Here is a 24,880-nt window from a genome sequence, read left to right on the forward strand (position 1 = left end):
CCGTTCTGGCGGTCCCAGAGCCGATTTTCAATGCGTTTGATCCGGATGATAGCAAAAAAGACAACAACATTCATGGGAAATCCAAACACAATTCGGCGTCTCGGCAATCCAGGGTTAAGGGTTACAATATGATCAATTTGTTAGGTCTGTTAGGTTGGTTGAAAAACGTGTAAATCGCGAAATCCGCGACTGTTGTAACAGTCCTGTCCTTCTTATTTTTCACATCTCACTTCTAACTTGCATTTTCTCACTTCTCGCTTGTCACTTCTCACATACTTCTCACGTTTTATTGCTTATTGGATGTTGGTTGGCGGCGATTGATCCATTATAAACGCTTATTAGATGTGAGATTTGTCTAATTCCTCACTTCTCGCAGTACACTTCATCTAATTCTCACGACTCAAAAGAAAATCTACATTACGGCTGTGAATCGGTACATGTCGCTCTTACCAACAGTCGCATGGCAAAATCGTTCAAAACGGTTTATTATTAATTTAATTTTCTTGCCTTCAGACACATTCAACCTATTCCACATGCATTCTAAGTAGTTGAAACAGTTCCTCCATTTAATCCATTGTCACTTCCGATGACGGTATTGATCGTTATTAATATTTCCAGGGATTGAATCCTAAAGAGAATGAACAAGTCTCTCACTTATCATCTCTGTATACATATACGATATGTAGCATACCGCGAGAGACTTTTTTCGCCAGCTGTCATGATAGAGAACTGATTCGGGAGGCTATACCCCATGATAAATTTCTTTTAGAAAGCTCAAAATGCGGGGAGCACTGGCTCTGATGATGCATTTCAACTTGTTCTACACAGCTGTGCAGTAATCAACACGAAATGAGCGAAAACAAAGCGAGAATCACCATTTTTCTGTGGGGGCTGCCTATCCGATTCTGTTTTTTTTTTCGCACTTGTATACAAGTTTGATAAATTTGTTATCATGGCTTGTTATGATTCGGAACAGTTTTCGCATCTCTTTTATTGTTGTTCGTTATTTATTGAGAGCGATTTCTGCAAACCCTGAATATTTCTAATTGTTGTAGTAAAGAGTTAGCTATAAATATTTGTTTGTGTGTAGTAGCATTAGGGTACACTGAGAAAAATTCCATGGTAACGGTTACTATTTTGTAGACTACGCCATGTTTTTAAAACAACCACAAATTTTCAGTTAAATTAACCACGCATTCGGACAAATTCACCACTGATTCAGTTCATGCAACAACATTCCACCAGGACCACAGTTGATTTTTACTTCGCGCATGGTAAAATCAAACGGGTTTGTTGTCTGCTGAAAATCGTCGGTGCGTATTCTTAAATTAACCCTCGGAATGGTAGTTTCGACAGCAAATTTTTTTGGGGTGTAGGCGTAAAGTTATATACTGTGATGTTGAATACATATAGGTACTTTGTATAGGTTAAGGTCAATTCGGAAGCTTATCATATGCATCGAAAGCTCCGATTAGATACGAACCCTCTTTTTTCCCGCCATCTAGGTTTATAAAAGAGCATCTCCAGTATGTCGGCGCATTATTCAAAAAATCCCATCTTGCTCGGCCGGTCACCGAAATTAATTAGAGTTTATTAGAAGTAGTTATTGTAATAAATGTATAGTTAGTTGCCCAATAAAGTGTCTGTCATAGCTGAAATAAGTGTTAAATGCAAATAAACTGTTTGTGAACCTGTTGAAGTGCTTGTGTAGTTTGTTTGAAAAGCCTTAAAGAACAGAGAGCAGAACCCGTTGGTGCATTGGAGTAATTGCACACTTATTCCACCAGTAAAGGCACGCTGTGTGTCGGAGTTTGGTGCTAGAACGCTATTTCCGGGGGTCACAACATTGGTGCCGTGACCAGGATAGCGTTTCTTGGGAAATTTCCGACGCCAATAAGCCATTTGGGTCAACAGACAATTGGTTTGGCGCCATTCTCGGCGACTACAAAGGTGAAAGGCGCCATAGCTATAATCGTGAATTCACTCGAGCTGCCATCACGAATATCACATATCTGGAACTATTGGGCGCAGCCATAGCAGTTTTTGAAGTTGGTTTCGAGGAGAGATTGAATAATTATTCAAGGCTTGTTAGACAGGCCTACCAGGTGAGGACCTGTCCAACGAATTACACTTCTATATTCATCTCTACCTGGTCATTTCTTGGTTCTATTTCTAAAACTTGGCACGGCAAATGCTGGGTAAAGCGTACCATTGGTACTTCGCGTACCTGAAGGAATAAAATAGACCCCATCTCGCGGTCCTTAGCCTCTTACCCAGCAACTCCTATCCCTACCTCCCCGCGGTGCTGGCCGGGATACGAGCAACCTTAGGGAAGATCGGGTAACCAACCCCGGTGGGAACTATGGTCGTATGCTGACAGGGAAGGGGGGGTTTGCCGGAGGTGCAAATCTTATTGAACGTCTGTACTCCATGTCAGGATCGGCTCACAACAGCGTCTGTTCTCCATGTTAGGGCGGCTGATCATCGTCCGAGTGCCAGCGAGGGACTCTAAAATGAAACTGTGCACCATGGTCCACCGGAAATAAGGAGGAATGGTCCTCCGGAAATTTAGGGGGTTTGGTGTCAGGCCCTGCAAGCCAGCCTTTAAAAAATCATAAGCAACGAACAATCAACAAGAGAGTACGGACCGGAACCATCGGCGAAGACCACTGCGACGAAAAAGGGACTAGCGATTGGAAACTCGGTTCGTGGAACTGCAAATCTCTCAACTTCATCGGAGCAACACGCATACTCGCCGATGTGCTCAAGGACCGTGGATTCGGCATCGTAGCGCTGCAGGAGGTTTGTTGGAAGGGATCAATGGTGCGAACGTTTAGAGGTAATCATACCATCTACCAAAGCTGCGGCAACACACACGAGCTGGGAACAGCTTTCATAGTGATGGGCGATATGCAAAGGCGCGTGATCGGGTGGTGGCCGATCAATGAAAGAATGTGCAAGTTGAGGATCAAAGGCCGGTTCTTCAACTTCAGCATAATCAACGTCCATAGCCCACACTCCGGAAGCACTGATGATGATAAGGACGCATTCTACGCGCAGCTGGAACGTGAGTACGAAAGCTGCCCAAGCCACGACGTCAAAATCATCATAGGAGACTTGAACGCTCAGGTTGGCCAAGAGGAGGAGTTTAGACCGACTATTGGAAAGTTCAGCGCTCACCGGCTGACGAACGAAAACGGCCTACGACTAATTGATTTCGCCGCCTCCAAGAATATGGCCATTCGCAGCACCTACTTCCAACACAGCCTCTCGTATCGGTACACCTGGAGATCACCACTGCAGACAGAATCACAAATCGACCACGTTCTGATTGATGGACGGCACTTCTCCGACATTATCGACGTCAGGACATATCGTGGCGCTAACATCGACTCTGACCACTATCTGGTGATGGTTAAACTGCGCCCAAAACTATCCGTCATCAACAATGTTCGGTACCGACAACCGCCGCGGTACGACCTAGAGCGACTGAAGCAACCTGATGTCGCCACTGCATACGCGCAGCATCTCGAGGCAGCGTTGCCGGAAGAGGGTGAGCTCGATGGGGCCCCTCTTGAGGACTGCTGGAATACAGTCAAAGCAGCCATTAACGACGCAGCGGAGAACAACGTCGGGTATATGGGTCGAAGTCGACGGAACGATTGGTTCGACGAAGAGTGCAGACAGATTCTGGAGGAGAAGGACGCAGCGCGGGCGGTCGCGCTGCAGCAAGGTACCCGGCAGAACGTGGAACGTTATAGACGGAAGCGGAGACAGCAGACCCGCCTTTTCAGGAGAAGAAACGCCGCCTGGAAGAAGCGGAGTGCGAGGAGATGGAACAGCTGTGCCGTTCTCAAGATACACGCAAGTTCTATCAGAAGCTCAACGCATCCCGCAAAGGCTTCGTGCCGCGAGCCGAAATGTGCCGGGATAAGGATGGGAGCATCTTGACGGACGAACGTGTGGTGATCGAAAGGTGGAAGCAGCACTACGAGGAACATCTGAATGGCGCTGAGAGTACAGGCAATGAAAGTCAAGGCAGCGGAGGAGATGACTACGTCAGTTCAGCGGACGATGGAAGCCAACCAGCCCCCACCTTGAGGGAAGTTAAGGATGCCATTCAACAGCTAAAGACCAATAAAGCAGCTGGTAAGGATGGTATCGGAGCTGAGCTCATCAAGATGGGCCCGGAAAAGCTGGCCACTTGCCTGCACAAACTGATAGTCAGAATCTGGGAAAACGAACAGCTACCGGAGGAGTGGAAGGAAGGGGTTATATGCCCCATCTACAAGAAAGGTGACAAACTGGAGTGTGAGAACTTTCGAGCGATCACCATCCTTAATGCCGCCTACAAAGTGATATCCCAGATTATCTTCCGTCGTCTGTCACCATTAGTGAACGAGTTCGTGGGAAGTTATCAAGCCGGCTTCGTTGACGGCCGCTCGACAACGGACCAGATCTTTACTGTACGGCAAATCCCTCAAAAATGCCGTGAATACCAGGTCCCAACGCACCATCTGTTCGTTGATTTCAAGGCGGCATACGACAGTATAGACCGCGTAGAGCTATGGAAAATTATGGACGAGAACAGCTTCCCTGGAAAGCTTACCAGACTGATCAAAGCAACGGTGGATGGTGTGCAAAACTGTGTGAAGATCTCGGGGGACCACTCCAGTTCGTTCGAATCGCGCCGGGGACTAAGACAAGGTGATGGACTTTCGTGCCTGTTGTTCAACATTGCGCTAGAAGGTGTCATGCGGAGAGCCGGGTGTAACAGCCGGGGAACGATTTTCAACAGATCCAGTCAATTTATTTGCTTCGCGGATGACATGGACATTGTCGGCCGAACATTTGCAAAGGTGGCAGAACTGTACACCCGCCTGAAACGTGAAGCAACAAAAGTTGGACTGGTGGTGAATGCGTCAAAGACAAAGTACATGCTTGTGGGTGGAACCGAGCGCGACAGGGCCCGCCTGGGAAGCAGTGTTACGATAGACGGGGATACCTTCGAGGTGGTCGAGGAATTCGTCTACCTCGGATCCTTGCTAACGGCTGACAACAACGTTAGTCGTGAAATACGAAGGCGCATCATCTGTGGAAGTCGGGCCTACTACGGGCTCCAGAAGAAACTGCGGTCGAAAAAGATTCGCCACCGCACCAAATGTGTCATGTACAAGACGTTAATAAGACCGGTAGTCCTCTACGGACATGAAACATGGACAATGCTCGAGGAGGACTTGCAAGCACTCGGGGTATTCGAGAGACGGGTGCTTAGGACCATCTTTGGCGGTGTACAAGAAGACGGTGTGTGGCGGCGAAGAATGAACCATGAGCTCGCCCAGCTCTACGGCGAACCCAGTATCCAGAAGGTAGCTAAAGCCGGAAGGGTACGATGGGCAGGGCATGTTGCAAGAATGCCGGACAGCAACCCTGCAAAGATGGTGTTCGCTTCCGATCCGGCAAGTACGAGACGACGTGGAGCGCAGCGAGCGAGATGGGCAGACCAGGTGCAGAACGACTTGGCGAGCGTGGGGCGTATTCGAGGATGGAGAGATGCGGCCTCGAACCGTGTATTGTGGCGTCAAATTGTTGATTCAGTGTTATCTGTATAGATGTAGACTAAATAAATGAAAAAAAAATTAAATGAATTTCTAAAACTACTTCGACGGAGTTTTCGGTGGCCGGATTCTTCAACGTGCATCTTGGACTACTGGTGGGTGAGGAAGAACAATCTAGGACTCCATTAACGCTAACGTAGTGGACGGTCCTGTGCAAGGCACGTCAATTCTCGCGAGGTGTTTCCGGCGCTGTTTGCTGACCAGAGCATTAGTATACAAGGCCTATTAGACAGGCTCACCAGGTGAGTTCCTGTCCATCAAATATACTTTTCTCTGGAAGGTGCTTTTCTGGTTAAATTTTACAGCTCTCGAGATCTCGTATGGTGTTGCTGGAGGTGTGGACTATTGCTGCCCAGAAATCGTATTATTGTACAAGGCCTGTTAGACGGGCTCACCAGGTGAGTTCCTGTCCAATCAAATACTTTTCTGTGGAAGGTGCTTCGCTGGTTAAATTTTACAGCCCTCGAGCTCTCGTATGGTATTGCTGGTGTTGTGGACTATTGCTGCCCAGAGATTGTATTAGTTTACAAGGCCTGTTAGACAGGCTCACCAGGTGAGTCCCTGTCCATCAAATATACTTTTCTCTGGAAGGTGCTTCCCTGGTTAATTTTCCACAGCTCGCTGATCTCGTGAATTCCGTTGTCGACGTCGACGTCGAAGGAACTCAAGAACTTGATACGCAACAGAGACAGCGTCATCGATTTCATGGCCCGGATTGAACAGTACCTGAAAAACACCAAGGAGTTCGATGAGCAGTCGGTCAACATTCGGATAGAGAAACTCGAGCAAAAGTGGAATGAGTTCGAGGATCTGCAGAACGACATCGAGGGCATGGAGGACAATGAGGAGAACATGCCAGAGCACCATCAACTCAGGGCCGAATTCGAAGGAAAGTACTTTGAGGTAAGAGGAGGGTTGGCGAGAAAGGTACAGCAAGGTCAAGCGACACCAAACACATCCAATGCGCACACAAATCAAGTTCCAAATGTCCAAGCCTCCGTACGACTTCCACAGATCAATTTGCCGGAGTTCGATGGCAACTTTCAAAATTGGCTTCCGTTTCACGATATTTATTTATCTTTGATTGACTCTTCGGCAGAGCTCACGGACATACAGAAATTCCATTATCTGCGTGCCTCCTTGAAAGGTGATGCTTTAAAGGTTATCGATTCATATGCGATGAGTGAGGTTAATTATAGGGTTGCATGGAAGGTTTTGGTCGATCGGTTCTCCAACAATTATCTCTTCAAAAAACGTCATCTTAATGCGTTGTTCGAGTACCCAAGGATGAAGAAGGAATCAGCTGCTGGTCTGCACGATCTAATTGATTGTTTCGAGCGCAACACAAAAATCCTGGACCAGTTAGGTGAAAGAACGAGTGGTTGGGGAGCAATGTTAGTCTATTTATTGGTTTCCAAACTGGACGAAGTTATTCAGAAACGGTGGGAAGAAATTGTGACACCAGATAAGGAACCGTCATTTGGGTCGTTGGTCGTTAGATGCGGTTTCGGTCGATCAGCGTATGTTTTCAACGACAACGTCATCTAGCATTAGCAAATTCCGACCCACGAAAGTTTCGGTCAACTCGGCGACTGAAACGAAGTCGCCGAACTGCTTCGCCTGTAATGAAAAGCATTGGATTACGCAGTGCCCAACTTTCGCAAATTTAGGAATAGATAAACGGCTGCAGCTTACTTATTCCAAGCGGCTCTGCAGTAATTGTCTTGGCCGGAATCACTTGGCACGGGACTGTCCATCAAAATATCGTTGCAGAACGTGCTCGAAGAAGCACCATACGTTGTTGCATCCTGGGTTTCCTGGTTCTGGTTCTGTTCCCACTTCTATTTCTACTTCGGCAACGAATGAAAACGTAAATCCTTCTACATCATCATCAACTGGCGGTGCTTCGAACTCTGGTGAATCTGTTTCTAGTTCGATGGCATTAATTTCATCCAATTCGGTAGGGCAGGCTAATTCGCATATATTTTTGCTCACGGTATTGCTCAATGTGAAGAACGTTTGGGGAAGGATACATCAGGCAAGGGCGCTTCTAGACTCCGGATCACAGGCCAACTTGATGTCGGCAAATCTCTGCAAGCTGCTTCAACTTTCAAGGCGGGACAAAAAGGTGGAAATAACTGGTATTGGTCGATCACGAAATTGCACGGCTTATGAAGTCTCCACTACAATTTCTTCTCGGACGGAGAATTTCTCAACTTCAATGGAATTTCTGGTGTTAGAGCAGCTCACTGACGATCAGCCATCATACTCGATTCCGATGCGAGAATGGAAACCTCCGGCTGATATGGTTTTGGCTGATCCTGGTTTTAACGTTTCTGGTCCGATCGATTTGGTCTTAGGTACCCAGTACTATGATTTCCATATAAGCGATGGTGGCCGGTTGCAAACTCGTAAATTCGACAATACGCTCCCAGTATTTGTCAATACGGTATTTGGATGGGTAGCAGCTGGCGAGGTTACATGTATGGAAGGGCAGTCGCGGGTTAGTTGCCATATTGCGAAGGTGGAATCTTTGGACAAGGCAATCGAACGGTTTTGGGCAGTGGAGGAATTTACGGCTTAAACACCACGCTCACAGGAAGAGGAAGATTGTGAGACACATTTCGTTAACACAGTCTCTCGTGATGACACTGGCAGGTATATTGTGCGGTACCCTAAGCACATGAATTTCAACAGCATGATTGGTGAATCGAAACAGATGGCTCTCCGAAGATTTCATCACACTGAAAGACGATTGAAACTAAACTGTGATCTGCGATCGCAGTACAGTGACTTCATGATGGAGTACATTGAGCTGGGTCACATGAAGTGCATTTGAGTGGCGGATGACTCAAGCTTGGATGATGGAAAAATTGTCTGCTATCTTCCACACCATCCTGTATTTAAGGAAACAAGCTCAACGACGAAAATGCGTGTGGTCTTCGACGGATCAGCGAAAACTTCCACGAACTATTCGCTCAATGAAGCTCTACTTACAGGGCCAACTATTCAAGACGAACTACTTGGAATAATGATTCGATTCCGGAAACATGCCGTTGCCCTGGTGGCGGACGTTGCAAAAATGTACCGTCAAATTCTGATCCATGATGACGATAAACCGCTCCAACGAATTCTTTGGCGATTCGATCCTTCGGATCCAATAGCAGTTTACGAGCTACAAACTGTCACTTACGGATTGTCTCCATCGTCGTTTCTCGCTACCCGGGTACTGAAGCAACTGGTTTTGGATTTGGGTGAAAAATACGAGCATGCAGCCAGCTCCGTGGAAGAAGATTTTTATATGGATGACTTCCTGTCGGGTGCAGCCACGGTGGAAAAGGCAATACTGCTTCAAAAGGAAGTGCAAAATTTGTTGGAAGAAGGAGGTCTAGAGCTTCGGAAATGGTCTTCAAATAATTCGGATGTCTTGAAAAATGTTCCTAACGAGGCTCTTGTCGGTGAAACAACTCTACACTTTGGAGAAGATCAGAGGACAAAAACGCTTGGTATCGGATGGGAAACAAAACCAGATCATCTGTGCATCGAGGTTGAACTATCGACGAAAGAGTGTATTTGGACAAAACGCAAAATATTTTCTACGATTGCCAAGCTGTACGACCCGCTTGGACTGGTTTCACCGGTCATCGCTTGGGCAAAAATCCGAATGCAACATCTTTGGCTAACCGCTGTTGAATGGGACGATCCAGTTCCGGAGGAAATCGCAAGCAAATGGATGGATTTTGTGGCACAGTTGCCGATTCTGAACGACTATAAGGTACCTCGCTTCATCTTTCTGCCGGATTTTGTCTCTATACAGTTCCATGTATTCACCGATGCATCGGAAATTGGATATGGTGCCTGCATCTATGCGCGCTCTATCGATAAGGCGAAGCAAATCAAAATCGAGCTCATAGCAGCCAAATCACGGGTTGCACCACTCAAGCGCGTTAGCTTACCTCGGCTCGAGCTCTGTGCTGCACTCCTGGGAGCAAAATTATATGCTAAAGTTTCAGCAGCACTCAAGATGGAAGGAGTTTCTTGTTGGTTCTGGTCAGATACAATGGTGACGCTTCATTGGATTCAGGCCCCACCTAACACATGGCAAACCTTCATCGGGAACCGGACTGCAGAGATTCAACAGTTAACCCACGGGCACAGCTGGAATCACGTGAAAGGAACTGAAAACCCGGCTGACTTAATTTCACGTGGAATGCTTCCTCAAGATTTTTCCGTCACCACTGTGTGGCGCTGCGGTCCATCATGGCTCTCGAACGAGGAGGAATATTGGCCTAAGCACCCAGCTGGTACGCCACCCGAGGATCTACTAGAATGCCGAAAAACAGCACTCGTGATTCAACAAACACCAGAGCATAACTTTCTATTCCACCGCTATTCAAGCTTTTGGCGTTTACTTCGGATTACTGCATTAATTCTTCGTTTTGTGATTCGATGTCGTCGCAAACCAAATTGCCACCCAAACCTATTCGCTTCAGTAGGAGAACTAGAGCAAGCTAAGGAAACATTGTCGAAATTGGCGCAACAGGAAGTATTTGTGGAAGAGTGGAAACAACTGGATAAAACGCGAACCGTCTCCAAAAAGTCATCTTTAAAACTACTTGGCCCGTTCCTCGATGAAAAGGGAATCATTCGACTCGGTGGACGACTTGAACACTCCTCCGAGAACTACTACACAAAGCAGCCTATAATTTTACCAAAATTCCACCCACTCACACGCCTCATAACACAGCACTATCACGAACAATGCATGCATTCCGGTCCTCGCATGACCTTAGCTACAATGCATCAAGAATTCTGGCCAGTTAACGGAAAGACAATGGCCAATTTTGTGTGTCGCAAATGTCCGCAATGCTATCGCCTAAACCCTGCTCCAGTTTCTCAACCCGTTGGCCAATTGCCAAAGTCCCGCACAGTACCATGTAGAGCTTTCACCGTAGTTGGAGTGGACTACTGCGGACCCGTTTACTTAAAACCAGCGCACCGACGAGCAGCATCACGGAAGGCATTCATTGCCGTATTTGTTTGTTTCGCCTCCAAAGCCGTGCATCTGGAATTGGTCTGTGACCTATCCACGGAGGCCTTTATTGCAGCCTTACGTCGCTTCATCGCACACCACGGGATGCCAGCAGAAATCCATTCGGACAACGGTACAAATTTTCAAGGGGCGTCTAATGCGTTGACCGAATTTTACCGTCTTCTCGAAGCGAAACACACCATAGAATCAATCAACCGATCAGACCGCATCGTGCTTTCGTGCTGTGCGGTTCTTTCTCTCTTTGCGGAAGGAAGTTTTTAATACTACCCGAAGCTATTTTAATTTCAACGGTGCTTCTTAGCGCTATTTGTACCCACTGATCCTGTTACGATCTTTGCAAGGACCCGTGCCTTCGTTTTACGTTGGACCCGTTTGCGGAAGTAAAATTCCGACAAGCGGTGGTAATCCTGCAGGGACACCGTTCTGGGAAAAAACCTCTTAGAAGGTTACGTCTCCACGCTCAGCAATGAGTATTAACAAAAACAAGAGGAAGGGGGAGTCTCTGAATTCTCCACTTCCTTCAAAGAAACAAGCTTTCAAGACCGTCCTGCCCAAGCGCGGAAAAAATAGAAGGAAGCTGGAGACTTCAGATATTCCTTCTAAATCTAATGTTGACATTGTTTCTTCTCCTATCGAACTGAGCAATCAGTTCGATTTGATTAATGATGAAATTGAGCAAATCGAATCTACCTTTAGCCCAGGTGATTCGATTCATGCGAAGAAACAAAGGATTCCGCCAATTGTGGTATCTGTTGCCGAGTTTTCTGGCTTTCGGAATGAAATCTTGAGTAACCTTCAGGGGATCAAGGTTTCATTTCAGATTGCTAGGAAGGGTGACTGCCGCGTTTTGCCGGGATCCTTTGACGATCGCAAACGTATTCTTCAGTATTTAACTGAGAAGCGCCATAAATTCTTCACATACGACGACAAAACTGAGCGATTGTTCAAAGTCGTCTTGAAAGGTCTCCCCAGTGATGACAAATCACTGGATGAGATTAAAATGGAAATTTCTCAATTACTTGGATTTTCACCAGTCCAAGTAATTAAGATGAAAAAGAAATCCCACTTTGGTACTTCCCAGAGGGGCATTTCTCAAAAATTTTATTTAGTTCATTTTAACAAAGTGAACTAAATAATATGAAAAGTTGGAAAAGGCCTGTATTATGTCTCATGTCCGTGTTACATGGGAACATTTCCGCAGGCCTGGGGAAATTCCAAAACCCTATCCAGTGCCGTAAGTGCCAAAAGTGGGGTCATGGAACCAAACATTTGTCACATGGATGCTAAATGCATGATTTGTGGTGGAACCTCTCACGCCAAGGACGCATGTCCTGTGAGAGAGAAGATTCAATAAATTTAAGTGCGCAAACTGTGGGGCAATCATAAATCCAATTTCTGGGAATGCCCTTCACGCAAAAAGTTTTGAATTCCCGTGCAAAATTGATGACGGAAATTCCAATCGGATCCCAGATTCGACGGGTAGAAATTTTTCAAACGCTCAAATTTCAAAACCGGTTACCGGTCGAACAATTCATACCCACCACAATTCTCAAACAAATTTTGCCGCTCGTCAACGGGTAGCAAGCACTTCAGTAAATTCCAATTTTCGAATGTACCTACGTATGCAAACATCGCTGCTGGTAGACAAAATTTCTCTTCTCAAAATGAGGTTTATACCCATGTCCCAACGGAAAATAATGGTCATGTTGCCGATTCAGGTAGCATGACTGCTTCCGATTTTGATTTTTAACTGAACAATTGCATCACATGATTGATGTAATGTTCAAAGCAAATACCATTCCTGAAGCTGTTCAGGTTGGTATAAAGTACACACAAAAATTGTTATCGGACTCCGTTTCAATGGATCCAAATAATTGTGTGAAAGTTCTAAATTGGAATGCCCGCTCTCTAAAGGGTAAGGAAGATGAATTATTCAACTTCCTTTCAGTTCATAATAATGCATATTGCCATTATAACTGAAACGTATTTAAAACCAGGACTCTCCATTAAAAGAGATCCAAACTATTTTATCTACAGAAATGATCGTCTTGACAGCGCCTGTGGTGGGGTCGCCATTGTCATTAATAGACGTATCAAACATAAATTATTTTCTTCGTTTGAAACCAAAGTTTTTGAAACCTTGGGAGTTTCTGTTGAAACAAATTTTGGACAATTTTCCTTCATTGCAGCCTACTTGCCTTTTCAATGCAATGGGCAGCAAAAGAATTTGCTGAAAGCTGATCTTCAAATTCTGACTCGCAACAAATCAAAATTCTTCGTAATTGGTGACTTCAATGCCAAACACCGTTCATGGAATAATGCTCAAAGCAATTCCAATGGTAAAATTTTATTTGAAGATTGTTCAGCGGGATATTATACTATTCAATATCCCAATGGACCAACTTGTTTTTCTTCCAGTCGAAATCCTTCTACAATTGATTTAGTTTTAACGGATTCAAGTCAGCTGTGTGGCCAATTGGTAACTCATGCTGACTTTGACTCTGATCACCTTCCTGTGACGTTTGAAATCTCACAAGAAGCCATTTATAATCCAATCAGCTCTACTTTTAATTATCATAGAGCTGATTGGGATTTGTATAAAACGTATATCGATAGGCTGTGCCAATATGGGCTAGTTGCTGCAATACCAGAAAGAAGGCACTTCAGAGGATTCAAAATAAAATTTTGAAAATGATTCTGAAGTTGCCTCCATGGTATAGTACCAATGAACTTCATAGAATTTCTAATATTGAGACATTGCAACAAATGTCCAACAAAATAATTTCCAATTTTAGACAAAAATCGTTGCAATCTTCTATTGCAACGATTAACTCCTTGTACCCTTAGTATAAAATAGGTTAAGTTTAGTTTAAGTTGAAAACATTGTAATTCCTACATGGTTCAATTCAACCAGAGGAAAAATTCTAACTGCCAGAGGCAATTGAAATGTATTAATAATAACTAAAAGCGTAACATAGCAAATAAGGATGATAGTGTTAGAAAACACGGAACACCTAGTCTAAGAGATGAATGCATGTATTAGATAATTAGCAAATAAAATGAGTTAAAAAAAAAAAAAAAAAAATCAACCGAGAATGCAGCAAACACCGAATTCAGTGGCACTTTATTCCTCCAAGAGCACCAACCTTCGGTGGTCTATGGGAGGCCGCTGTGAAAACCGCGAAAACAACATTGAGAAAGGTACTAGGAAAAACGCAGCTGTCCTTCGAAGACTACGCGACGGTGCTAGCACAGATCGAAGCAAATATGAACAGCCGACCGCTTACGTCCTTATTCATCGACCCTGTTGAGCTGAATGCCCTCACTCCCGGCCATTTCATCATCGGGGCACCACTCATAAGCCTCCCGGAGCCAAGCTATGTGCAAATTCCCATCAACCGACTGAATCACTACCAGCAGTGGCAAAAATTGGTCCAGCAGCACTGGGATCGCTGGAGGAAAGAATACCTCACAGAACTGAACCATCGTCGAAAGAAAACAACACTTCCCATTGATGTTCACATCGGTCAAATTGTTTTTGTTCAGGAGGACGGCAAACCTACCATCGCTTGGCCTATTGCACGCATCGAACAAATTCATCCTGGAGCAGACGGAGTAGTAAGGGTCGTAACTTTGCGAACAGCTAGTGGAACCTACAAACGACCTGTGACCCGAATTTTTCCGCTTAACTTCGACCAGCAACCGATGAAAGCCGTAGCCGATATTTCCGATACGCAGTTAGCTGAAAATATAGATAATTAAGTAATTGTTTTGTGAAATAACGCCATTCCTGTTTGTCTGCATCGTGATAGTTTGTTTATATAAATTCGAGCTTTCAAATTTAGGTGGCCGGCTATGTTGTAGTAAAGAGTTTGCTATAAATATTTGTTTGTGTGTAGTAGCATTAGGGTAGGCGTAAAGTTATATACTGTGATGTTGAATACATATAGGTACTTTGTATAGGTTAAGGTCAATTCGGAAGCTTATCATATGCATCGAAAGCTCCGATTAGATACGAACCCTCTTTTTTCCCGCCATCTAGGTTTATAAAAGAGCATCTCCAGTATGTCGGCGCATTATTCAAAAAATCCCATCTTGCTCGGCCGGTCACCGAAATTAATTAGAGTTTATTAGAAGTAGTTATTGTAATAAATGTATAGTTAGTTGCCCAATAAAGTGTCTGTCATAGCTGAAATAAGTGTTAAATGCAAATAAACTGTTTGTGAACCTGTTGAAGTGCTTGTGTAGTTTGTTTGAAAAGCCTTAAAGAACAGAGAGCAGAACCCGTTGGTGCATTGGAGTAATTGCACACTTATTCCACCAGTAAAGGCACGCTGTGTGTCGGAGTTTGGTGCTAGAACGCTATTTCCGGGGGTCACAACACTAATATTTTCTTGGCAAAGCAGAGCCTTTATAGGACTTGATGCTGATCACCTGACAGAAAACCGTAGTTTGTTAGTCCCTACTCAATTTTGAAAACGTGGAAGATCCTCTGGCGTTTGATTTCAACAGAATGGTTGCTATGATGACACACTTACGCAGACCAACTGACGATTTCTTCTTATTATTATTGACACTACACGCCCCCATACTGGGTCATTGCCCCCTCGCAGCTTAGTGTTCTCTAAACACTTCAACAGTTATTAACTGCGAGGTTTCTAAGCCAAGTTACCCTTTTTGCATTCGTATATCATGCGGCTAACAGGATGTTACTTTTATGCCTAGGGAAGTTGAGACAATGTTCTAGATCGGACCGGGAATCGAACCCAGCCACCTTCAGCATGGTCTTGCTTTGTAGACGCGCATATGATGGCGATTTATTGACAAGTTTGCAAGCTTTGACGATGCGGTTGACTTTAACTTAAAGCCAAATTATCTCGAACTGCGTGTCACTTCGTCAACCTGCCCCTAACAATGCATGAGGAAAAACACGACTTTTCTCTTTGAAATGCCCAAGGCCAAGCTACAGCCAAGTTGCAAGTTATGGCAAGCAATGATGATCGTGTCTCTACAACCATTGCAATGTATTGATTTTACAAATAGTAGTCAATTTCAACTAATTCATTTTAGTCGGACCATGGTTGAAATGCCAAAATGCTAAAATATTCCAACACTGTAGGTCTTGATGGTATCCTGTCGTGTATTTTGAAGAAATATTCTACTGAGCTAGGGATAGTCAAAGTGCATTTCCTGAACTCTAGAAGTTTTCTTTTATGTTCCCTGTGTTTAAAACAGATGATGAGCGAAACGTGCAAAAGTACAGAAGGATCACATCTTTGTGTGCTTGGGCTAGTTTCCGAAATAATTGTGAATCTCGCTCCGTATCTGTGTGCCTCCATACTATGGAGCTAGGAGTCCAAGTGGATGCACTGCTTTCGATCGAGTTGATCATGGTATATTGTTTGCAAAACTGGAAAGGCTTGATGTCTATCCAGATTTTATTAATTGGTTCGGTTCTTATTTTAAAACCGCAGCATTGTGTGAATTATTTTCAATAATGTGTACGTTCTGCACGTCAGCATAGTATCATAGCTGCAAATTTCCAAACACGTGGTCTATGGAGGGCTCATTAGTGTTCACGTTTGATTAAACATTTTTCATAGGGGTCTAGTTTAGTTGGTATTTTGAGTTTTCGCTGCTTTATCTAATTTGTAAAATATCTATATAAGAGCGACCGACATATAGGTACCTAACAATTAATAAGTAAATAACCTAAAAACCAGAAACCGTTAAATTCTAGACCAACATTTAAAAAAGGCGTAACAGCCAAAAAATATTCCTTATGATTCCTCGTCTACATGTAGACGAAGAATTAGAAGGAATAAATTTTGACTGTTACGCCCTTTTCAAATGTTGGTCTAGATATCAACAAATTCTTTCTCAAATGCAGCAGGCGGTATAGGAATTAGTCGTGGGCAAACGCTTCTTCTAGCCAAATCAGAAGCACCGTAGTAAGCCGAATTTAACAAAATATTCATTCTGCTCCATAGAAACTTTATATAACTATGTAATGTAACAACTCCCAGGAGACAGTCATGTAATAGAAACTCACCTAGCAGCATTTGTGACATCATTGCAGCCATGCCCTGCGTCAGATCGTAGATGTAAAGCACCACTTCGTTGCTCTCCTCCATTATTGCTGATGATTTGTTTTGTTTTTTTTTTCACTTCTGTGCCCCTTAATCAGATCACAGTATTCTCAATATTATTGTTGATTTGTCTAGACTCACATTCACAGCTTTATTTACCTATGTCATCAAACTGATTATGTCACTCAATTATTTTTGCTTCGCTGCTTCTGTAGCCTCTCTTCTTCAATTATAGTGCAAGCAAACAGCATCACCTTTCACATAAACGACGCGTTTTCAAATAAATCTAATTAGATTCTTCCGATCACTTAGTGCGTGGTGAACTTTCCGAATTTTTTATCACGTCAATCCACCGCGCTTCACTGAGCACTGAGCGACGATTGCTTTCACCCCAACGATCAATAGGCGACTACTAGGATTTGTCGACTACTGCCGACCGCTGGCGCTGCAACAACCATCCGTCATTCAAAACCTCGACGACGATGAACTTTCCTCCATTCCAATCTCGCGGCCAGCCGTAGGATGCTGCTGGCGCCGCCACCACCAATCGGTTCAAGGAAGAAAATTACGAAAATTTTACTCATACCAGGTGTTCGCCACTGTAACTGGCCTTACGAGCGCTCGGAAGGAGTCATAATCGGGGAAAATTCTCTCACTGCTAATCCCCTGCGTCGAAGAGTTATGCGAGCAATATTGGCGCCCAATTTCGGTTTTGCGAACGGTTGGGAAAATGCAACATGGAGTGTAAGGGACGATTGCTTCTACTAAGTTCTGCGCTGCTAAATATTTACTAGGGATGAGAAACCGCGAGCAAGTGACGGCGGCGGGAATATTTATATTTAAAATGTTTTCGTGTCTACATTGCTGCTCGAGGCGTGCGCGTCTCCACCAAAATCGCAACATTCTCTCGATGTAATGCCGCTTAGAAGCGCGCGAGTGGCGAAAAATAATTTATACTCTGTGTACCGCTTTTAAACTTATCGTCCTGATTTATGATTTACAAAGAACGTTTTGAAGTTTATGACCTTTTTTGATCACTGGTCCTTTATTTATGTTATTCCATCCATGACCAAATCACTCAATGAGTGGATAATTTTACCTGCATTTCTCGGATACATTTATTATTTGCTGGATAGGTCACGGGGCAACAAATCAATTCTGTCTGTTAGTTGGGGCAAATGACTGAAAATCACCAATGTTCTAAGTATTGTAAAGCAAGTCGATTTTTTCTCGAATAATTTTTCAGAAATTTTAGGAATTTCTTCGGAACTTTCTTGATAATTTCTGTAGAATTTATTTGGAAAGTTTTTTGGAATTTTCATGGAAAACTGTTTTCGTCATTTTATTGAAAATTTGGTTGTTTAGCAAAGAAAAATATGAGGGTTTTTATAGTTTAACATAAAGAGCATGCTTTTCTGATCTCCAACATATTTTTATTTTGTTTGTGAACCTTTTATTTACATTTTTATACAGCAACAAATAAGTCATTTCAATCGATAGAATGACACTAACATTCATAGAATGACAGTTAGCCCATTCAGCATAAGAACAAATTTTTAGTCCCATATAAATTTAAAATGCAAATTAAAAATAGTTCCGGGGCTCCAAAAATTCTGAAAAATTGGGGTTAGGCTCAGTTTTTTATGCAGAATCAGAATATGTAAAAACATATATGATGATGATGATGATGATGATGATACTACCATCTATTGTAGCAAGGCACCTGCCGATAGCACTGGCCATATCTGACAAACGATTTGATCATGATTATACTATTGTATGTATTTCATCAATCTCCTGTACGAAGGGCCAAAAATGGATGGGCTGGTTCCATAAGCAAAGACACTTATGCGAATCCATGGGATGAATAGAGAATCTCCTCCCAGAAGAAAGTTCGTACACACAAAATTATAATCTAGCCCTCGTTTCCCAGATTGACCCAATAGATGGGGAGAAGAGCCCGCCCTTTATCCACGAGATGTTAACAATAGGAAGTTGGCGATTCCACTCTTCCTATCCAAATCGCTTCAATCGGGTGCCCTGATGGTTTTTTTTATGGTATTTAATCATATAGTTTCAATATAATTTGGTAAATATATGTATATAATGGAATTCTCTCACCAAGTTTCAATTCCTTTGTCGTGGATGAGGGAGGGCCTTTCTTCAATGCCAGCTAGCATTAGAGTTATGCCTTCAGAGATAGAAAACCAATAGCTCTTCAAGAAATGTCCTGATTCAGATCGGGGAATATATTTCATTCTGGTTCAAACATCGAGAAATAGATTTCTTGATTTCTGTAAAGATGAAATAAAAAGACGGATGGCGGTATCATACATAATAACATAATTGTTTTGATTAATATGCATATGTATTCTGACTTTTTTGCCTTTCTCGTACAACAAAGTTTTTTTTTTCTTTTTGTTGTATCGTTGTAATCAGAAGATTAACGTTATGAGTACAAAACAACTATGTTTTGCACTGTGGTGAGCTGGTTATTTAACAGAAAATGGACAATAATTCTGCAGTGATCTAATAGGTGCAAGAATACGTGACGCCCATTAGATTCGAAATATATTTTTTCTCTACACATAATATGAAATGACAAAAAATCAAGATATTACTGTACCAAAAAAATTGCAGTAGACAGGGTAGCATTTAATTCACAATGTTCTTTTTATTGAATATTCCATTGCTTCCAGTTCCAAGTAAACCTCGCAATCTGAGCATTCTGGAGATAACTTCAACCACTATCCGAATCAGCTGGCAGGAACCAGAGCGCAAAAATGGCGTAATCCATGGATACCGAGTATACTATGTGTATCAGAATCAAACCCTTCTGCATCTTCCCATGCTGAAAAGTGATACCATTCAGAACTCGATATGCTACTACACATTGTCCAGCTTAAGTAAAAATGTACATGTGTCAGAAAAACTCCAAAAAACAATTTTTGCTTACAAAAGTTTAACATATATGGTAAAATAAAATGAAAGCAAGTTGTTTTGGAAAACTATATTCTCTAACTGGTTCCACAATATGTATTCAACCAAAGATAGTTTGATGAACCAGAAATCCGGGCTCGTTCACCCAGTAAGCCGTCAGCAACTGATCTCAGAGGCCAAACATCAAAAAGTGTTGATCCCACAGCTCTGCCTTACAGTTTGTAGTGTGAACTCCACCAGTTACTAAGTAACTTATACTAAATGATTGGAATCCTGTTGTCAAACAATATATTAAGAGATACTTGGGTTCAAACTAGCTGTTAGATGTCAAGCAACTTTGAAAAAAACACTGGCGGGTAATATTTGTATACTTTTTGGTAAATTCGAGCGTGAAGAAAAACATTGTTAGATTTGTTTTTCAAACGGTGGTTTTAAACCTTGCGTTGGGTGGTCGAAACGCGTATCAAAAATGAGCGACCTTGTCCAGTGCGATACAGAAAAGGGAGGAATGACGGAAATATTGAACGCAGGCTTTCGGTGGGTGAATGACTGTCCAAGCCAAAGGGCGGACAAACGAAGCGAGAGCAGTGTTCGAGAGTTAGGTTTATGAAACTGAGGCATAGAGAGGTGCTGTTTCGCGAGAAATAAATTGTTGCAGTTAAAATACGTGGCCTCCTTGCCGGTCACGAGTTAGTGAATCCCGTAGTAAGGACGCCCAAGGGCGACTCCCGCCGAAAATTGATCGGCCACCGCCTCCTCGAGCTGATTCCGTACACCGCAACCACCCAGTGGTTTTATAGTTGGCTGTTTACATCACCGTCCGGCATATAGCCGATACCTGCGACGTCACCCGCTGGTCCGGTAAAGCAACTGCCCTCCGTCAAACGCACCACCGCCGCATCGAAGCTCGTTGGCTGTGAAATCACCTAGCCACCTATTGGTAACTACTTCTTCCGGCCGTTTGGGAAGCCGCTTAATCAGCAAGCTTCCGGCTGACTGCCTTGTCATATATATACATATATACCCCTAAACAACCCAATTGCTTCGGAATTTTCTCGCGATGTCTGTCTCATTTGGAGAATTAAACTTAAAAGTGACAGTTCGAAAATTAGCAAATAATCTGGTCATAAGAATGGCTGGTGCTACCCAGCTACTCCAATAAGGTCACTCCTGACAGAATCCAAGCTTCAAAGTGCTCGCGTTTTCGGGGGCACACCACTCGATACGGAGGCGGCGGACAACTGTCATTTTTTGTTGATGCAGCTTTGCTGCGTCGCAGCATGCGTGAAAAAATAAAAATGACAGTTGTGCGTTGCTTCCGTATCGAGTGGTGTGCCCTCGAAAACGCGAGCACTTTGAAACTTGGATTCTGTCAGGAGTGACCATAAGACATCGATGCAAAATGATTCGATATCTGTCAACAGTAATCTTGCTCTTCGAGCAGGGTTATTCGATAATTATTGAAATGTCACTTTTACGTTTAATTTCAGTTAAATTATCCAAATGAGACAGACCCTTAGGATAGTCTTCAAAGCTGACTCTGACTTGGGAAATCTTCTGAATTTCATTGGTAGAAAATCGTAAAATTTTATTATCGTAGAATTCTTCGGAATTTGGGGTCTCCAGTAGCCATGGTGTCTACTCATCTGTAAAAACAAAATTCCCTGATTTTTTCAGGTTTTATCTGACATGATCAGATCTGCTGCCCAAATCCGGGCAAAAAGAAATTCTCGAAGAGATTTTCAAAATTTGTTCCGACGAAAGTGTGGAAGAAAAAAGCTAAGCTAAAGCTAAGCTAAAGCTAAGCTAAAGCTAAGCTAAAGCTAAGCTAAAGCTAAGCTAAAGCTAAGCTAAAGCTAAGCTAAAGCTAAGCTAAAGCTAAAGCTAAGCTAAAGCTAAGCTAGCTAAAGCTAAAAAGCTAAGCTAAAGCTAAGCTAAAGCTAAGCTAAAGCTAAGCTAAGCTAAGCTAAGCTAAGGCTAAGCTAAGGCTAAGCTAAACCTAAGCTTAAAGCTAAGCTAAAGCTAAACTAAAGCTGTTAAAGCTAAATAAAAGCTAAGCTAAAGCTAAGCTTAAAAAGCTAAGCTAAAAGCTAAAACTAAGCTAAAGTTTAAGCTTAAAAGCTAAGCTAAAGCTAGCTAAAGCTAAGCTAAAAGCTAAGCTAAAAGCTAGCTAAAGCTAAGCTAAAGCTAAGCTTAAAGCTAAGCTAAAGCTAAGCTAAAAGCTAAGCTAAAGCTGGCTAAAGCTAAGCTAAAGCTAAGCTAAAGCTAAGCTAAAGCTAAGCTAAAGCTAAGCTAAAGCTAAGCTAAAGCTAAGCTAAAGCCAAGCTAAAGCTAAGCTAAAGCTAAGCTAAAGCTAAGCTAAAGCTAAGCTAAAGCTAAGCTAAAGCTAAGCTAAAGCTGGTAACGTTTCACGTTTTTGCGATCAATTTTTGATCAAGTCAAAATAAGAATTTATGACGTTTTTCTCTTTTTAAGTAAAATCATAAATTTAAATTATTTGGAATTAATTAAATGGTAAAATATTACGTAAATCATTTACAAACCGATCGAAAAGAAATTTGAATTTTTATTTGTATGTCGATTACGATGTTTGTGTCTTGACTAAATTATTATCTGAATTGAAATTGACCATGTACTGCTGTAGTGTTCTCATGTGCTTGTTTTTATCGACTCACCGAAGGCGCGCACTCGATTGTACGACAATTCCCCGAAAACCAATTCCCCGAATGCAATTTTCCCGAATGCAATTTCCTCGAATGTAACAATTCCCCGAATGCAATTTCCCCGAATGTAACAATTCCCCGAATGTAACATTTCCCCGAATGTAACAAATCCCCGAAAATAAAGTAGTTTTTGCAAACACATAATTGTCATCAACTATTGACACCCGAACAGAGCAGCGTTCAAAGATTTGTTCCAGAGTGTCTCTTTGGAGATGCCGAACATGACCAAATCTTTTGATAGTATTGTATGCCCTTGATATTCCTTACTGTTAAATTATATATCTTATTGTTAAATTATAAAGATATTATAATAAAGTGTTTTCATATTCATTTTTTTTTTAAATATTCGAACATAGGCTGAATTTATTTGGTAAAGCAGAATCTCGAACAGAAATTCCATTTGAAAGCATAATGGTAAAAATTTACGAAATCAAACTCCTGTCCTATGTAAGGTCTATCTCTTCTTAAGAAGTTACTGTAATCGTGGATATGAATCCTTAAAAAAATAATGCGTATGCCCGGAATAGGGCAATGGTGAATGTGATCCCTTCTTTAAAAGTAGTACATCTACTCGGAATAACGCAGATTGGAAAGTTCAGCGCTGGAGTGCGTAGCATGCCGTGATCGCGAGCAGACGGGAAAAGTTTTACACACCATGTTCTGTCACAAAAAAAACAACGGAAATTCAAGGTTTTTCAGTGCACTTATTTTAAGATAATATTTGTGATGAGCGGATGCTGTGCTGTTTGTTTGCCATTCCATTGACATCTTTGTGATTCAAGCAATCGTTATCGGAATAATTCCACCAACATCGCAGCTCGAATGATCGTTAGAGGGAACCCATTTCATCCATGCGACTTGCGAAGTGGTTTCATCACGAAGGTGATTTAACATCGAAGCTGGGCATAAGGATGTCTCGAGATCGAACGAATGACTCAGGTTTGATACATAAAAGATATTTATAGGAGTAGGTATCAAAACTTCGGTAAGTCAGATCCTTTTTTATTCATGTTCAATACTACAAACCAATACAAAGTTAACATACACTAATCATCTAACTAAAAATGAGGTACTTTCGTCAAGACATATGATCTGTGTACCTGTTTTGCGACGGTTATCCTGAGAAATGACACTTAGGATTTTCCGAGTAATTTTTTTTATTTGATTCAGGATTTGATTGATATTGTTTCAAAAACTTATCCGCTGGTACTAATTTCATGGAGAAAAGCAATTCTAAATATAGAATAGGACGGGGCAAGATGGGTCGCCTGAAGCGAACCCTCAAAACATCAAAACAAAGCCATTTAGTTTTAACTTTTTAACATGAATCTATAAAAATAGCCAAGGGTATGAGATAACGAACATTCCACTTTTTATGTCATTTTGAATTTTTAAAGAAAAGTAGTTTCCGACGGGTTTATATAATATTTCCTCATGCAGAAATTACGTGTAAAGTTGACTAAATCGTGAAAGACTAGATTAGGGATTTGATGGGCAATTTGCATGGGCGCAACAATAAAAATAGTTTGTTTTCATCATCGTCTCAAAGCGGTTGACAGTGCGAAGTTCGAAAACGGGGAGAGAAGGATTATCACATAAAGCTAAACAATTGTGAAAAGAGCAATACATGTCTTTCTGTTATATTTTCATTATTCACTTCATATATTAGGAGAAATAAGCCATTTTATGAGACCGATTCGAACAGCTGATCGAAATTTTGAGTGGACGGCTCGGTCTTTGTTTTGGTAAATTTGCATGTAAACCATCATCATTTCGTCATCATCATCATTTCATTTCATTTTCGCAAATGTTCCTTGTAAAATGTAAATATTAGTATTTGGTCTCCTGTCATTTGAGCTTTCTATAAAATGGCTTATTGGACACACATGATCTCCACTCTTTTATTTATTTATTTTTTTTTATTTTCTCGGTGTAACATGCGAGAGCAAGCTTTTTCATGTTGGACGCAGAACAACCGCGTGGTTATCGAAATGTCCGATTCTGCAGTGCTGGTGAGATACAAATATAAGAAAATGAAAAAATCAGTTTTTTTGTAAAAATATATTAAGCTCGTTTAGTGGAATGTATTAAACCGTCTAAGACGAATTAAGTACTGTCCATTTAATTCCACCAGTTAATTTTCGTTATCTTTGCAGATACGTATTTCGACCACAACTGTGTGGTCGTCTTCAGTGTCTTGTACTTGACTCGACTTGAAGAAAACAATCGCAACTTACACTATTTATACTACGCTAGGTACCTAATCTAATCTTATTTGCCTACTTTATTTACCTATACAGTAAATTACTTTATTGTTTAGGTAGAAACTTGAAGAGCCAAGAGCTGCCATTTCCCTGATCCTTATTCAACAGCGCTGTTTGTACCTGTCGGTGGATTTCCAAACTCTCAGCTACATCGAGTTTCCATGGGGAAGAGACATTTCTTAAGATTTTAATA

The 24,880-nt window shown here is 42.2% G+C and overlaps 1 protein-coding gene across 2 annotated transcripts in view; it reads right to left on the reverse strand.

Annotated features, from left to right (window-relative positions):
* Positions 1 to 24,880, reverse strand: part of LOC134206846 (uncharacterized) — a 109,213-nt gene that overhangs the window by 61,891 nt on the left and 22,442 nt on the right. For both annotated transcript variants that reach the window (XM_062682577.1, XM_062682578.1), the window contains exon 2: positions 16,724 to 17,014. In XM_062682577.1, coding sequence (XP_062538561.1) covers positions 16,724 to 16,805 — 82 coding nt within the window. In that variant the 5' untranslated portion in view covers positions 16,806 to 17,014. The remainder of the gene's footprint in view (positions 1 to 16,723; positions 17,015 to 24,880) is intronic.

This window comes from Armigeres subalbatus, chromosome 1 (assembly GCF_024139115.2).
Source record: "Armigeres subalbatus isolate Guangzhou_Male chromosome 1, GZ_Asu_2, whole genome shotgun sequence".
Taxonomy (NCBI): domain Eukaryota; kingdom Metazoa; phylum Arthropoda; class Insecta; order Diptera; family Culicidae; genus Armigeres; species Armigeres subalbatus.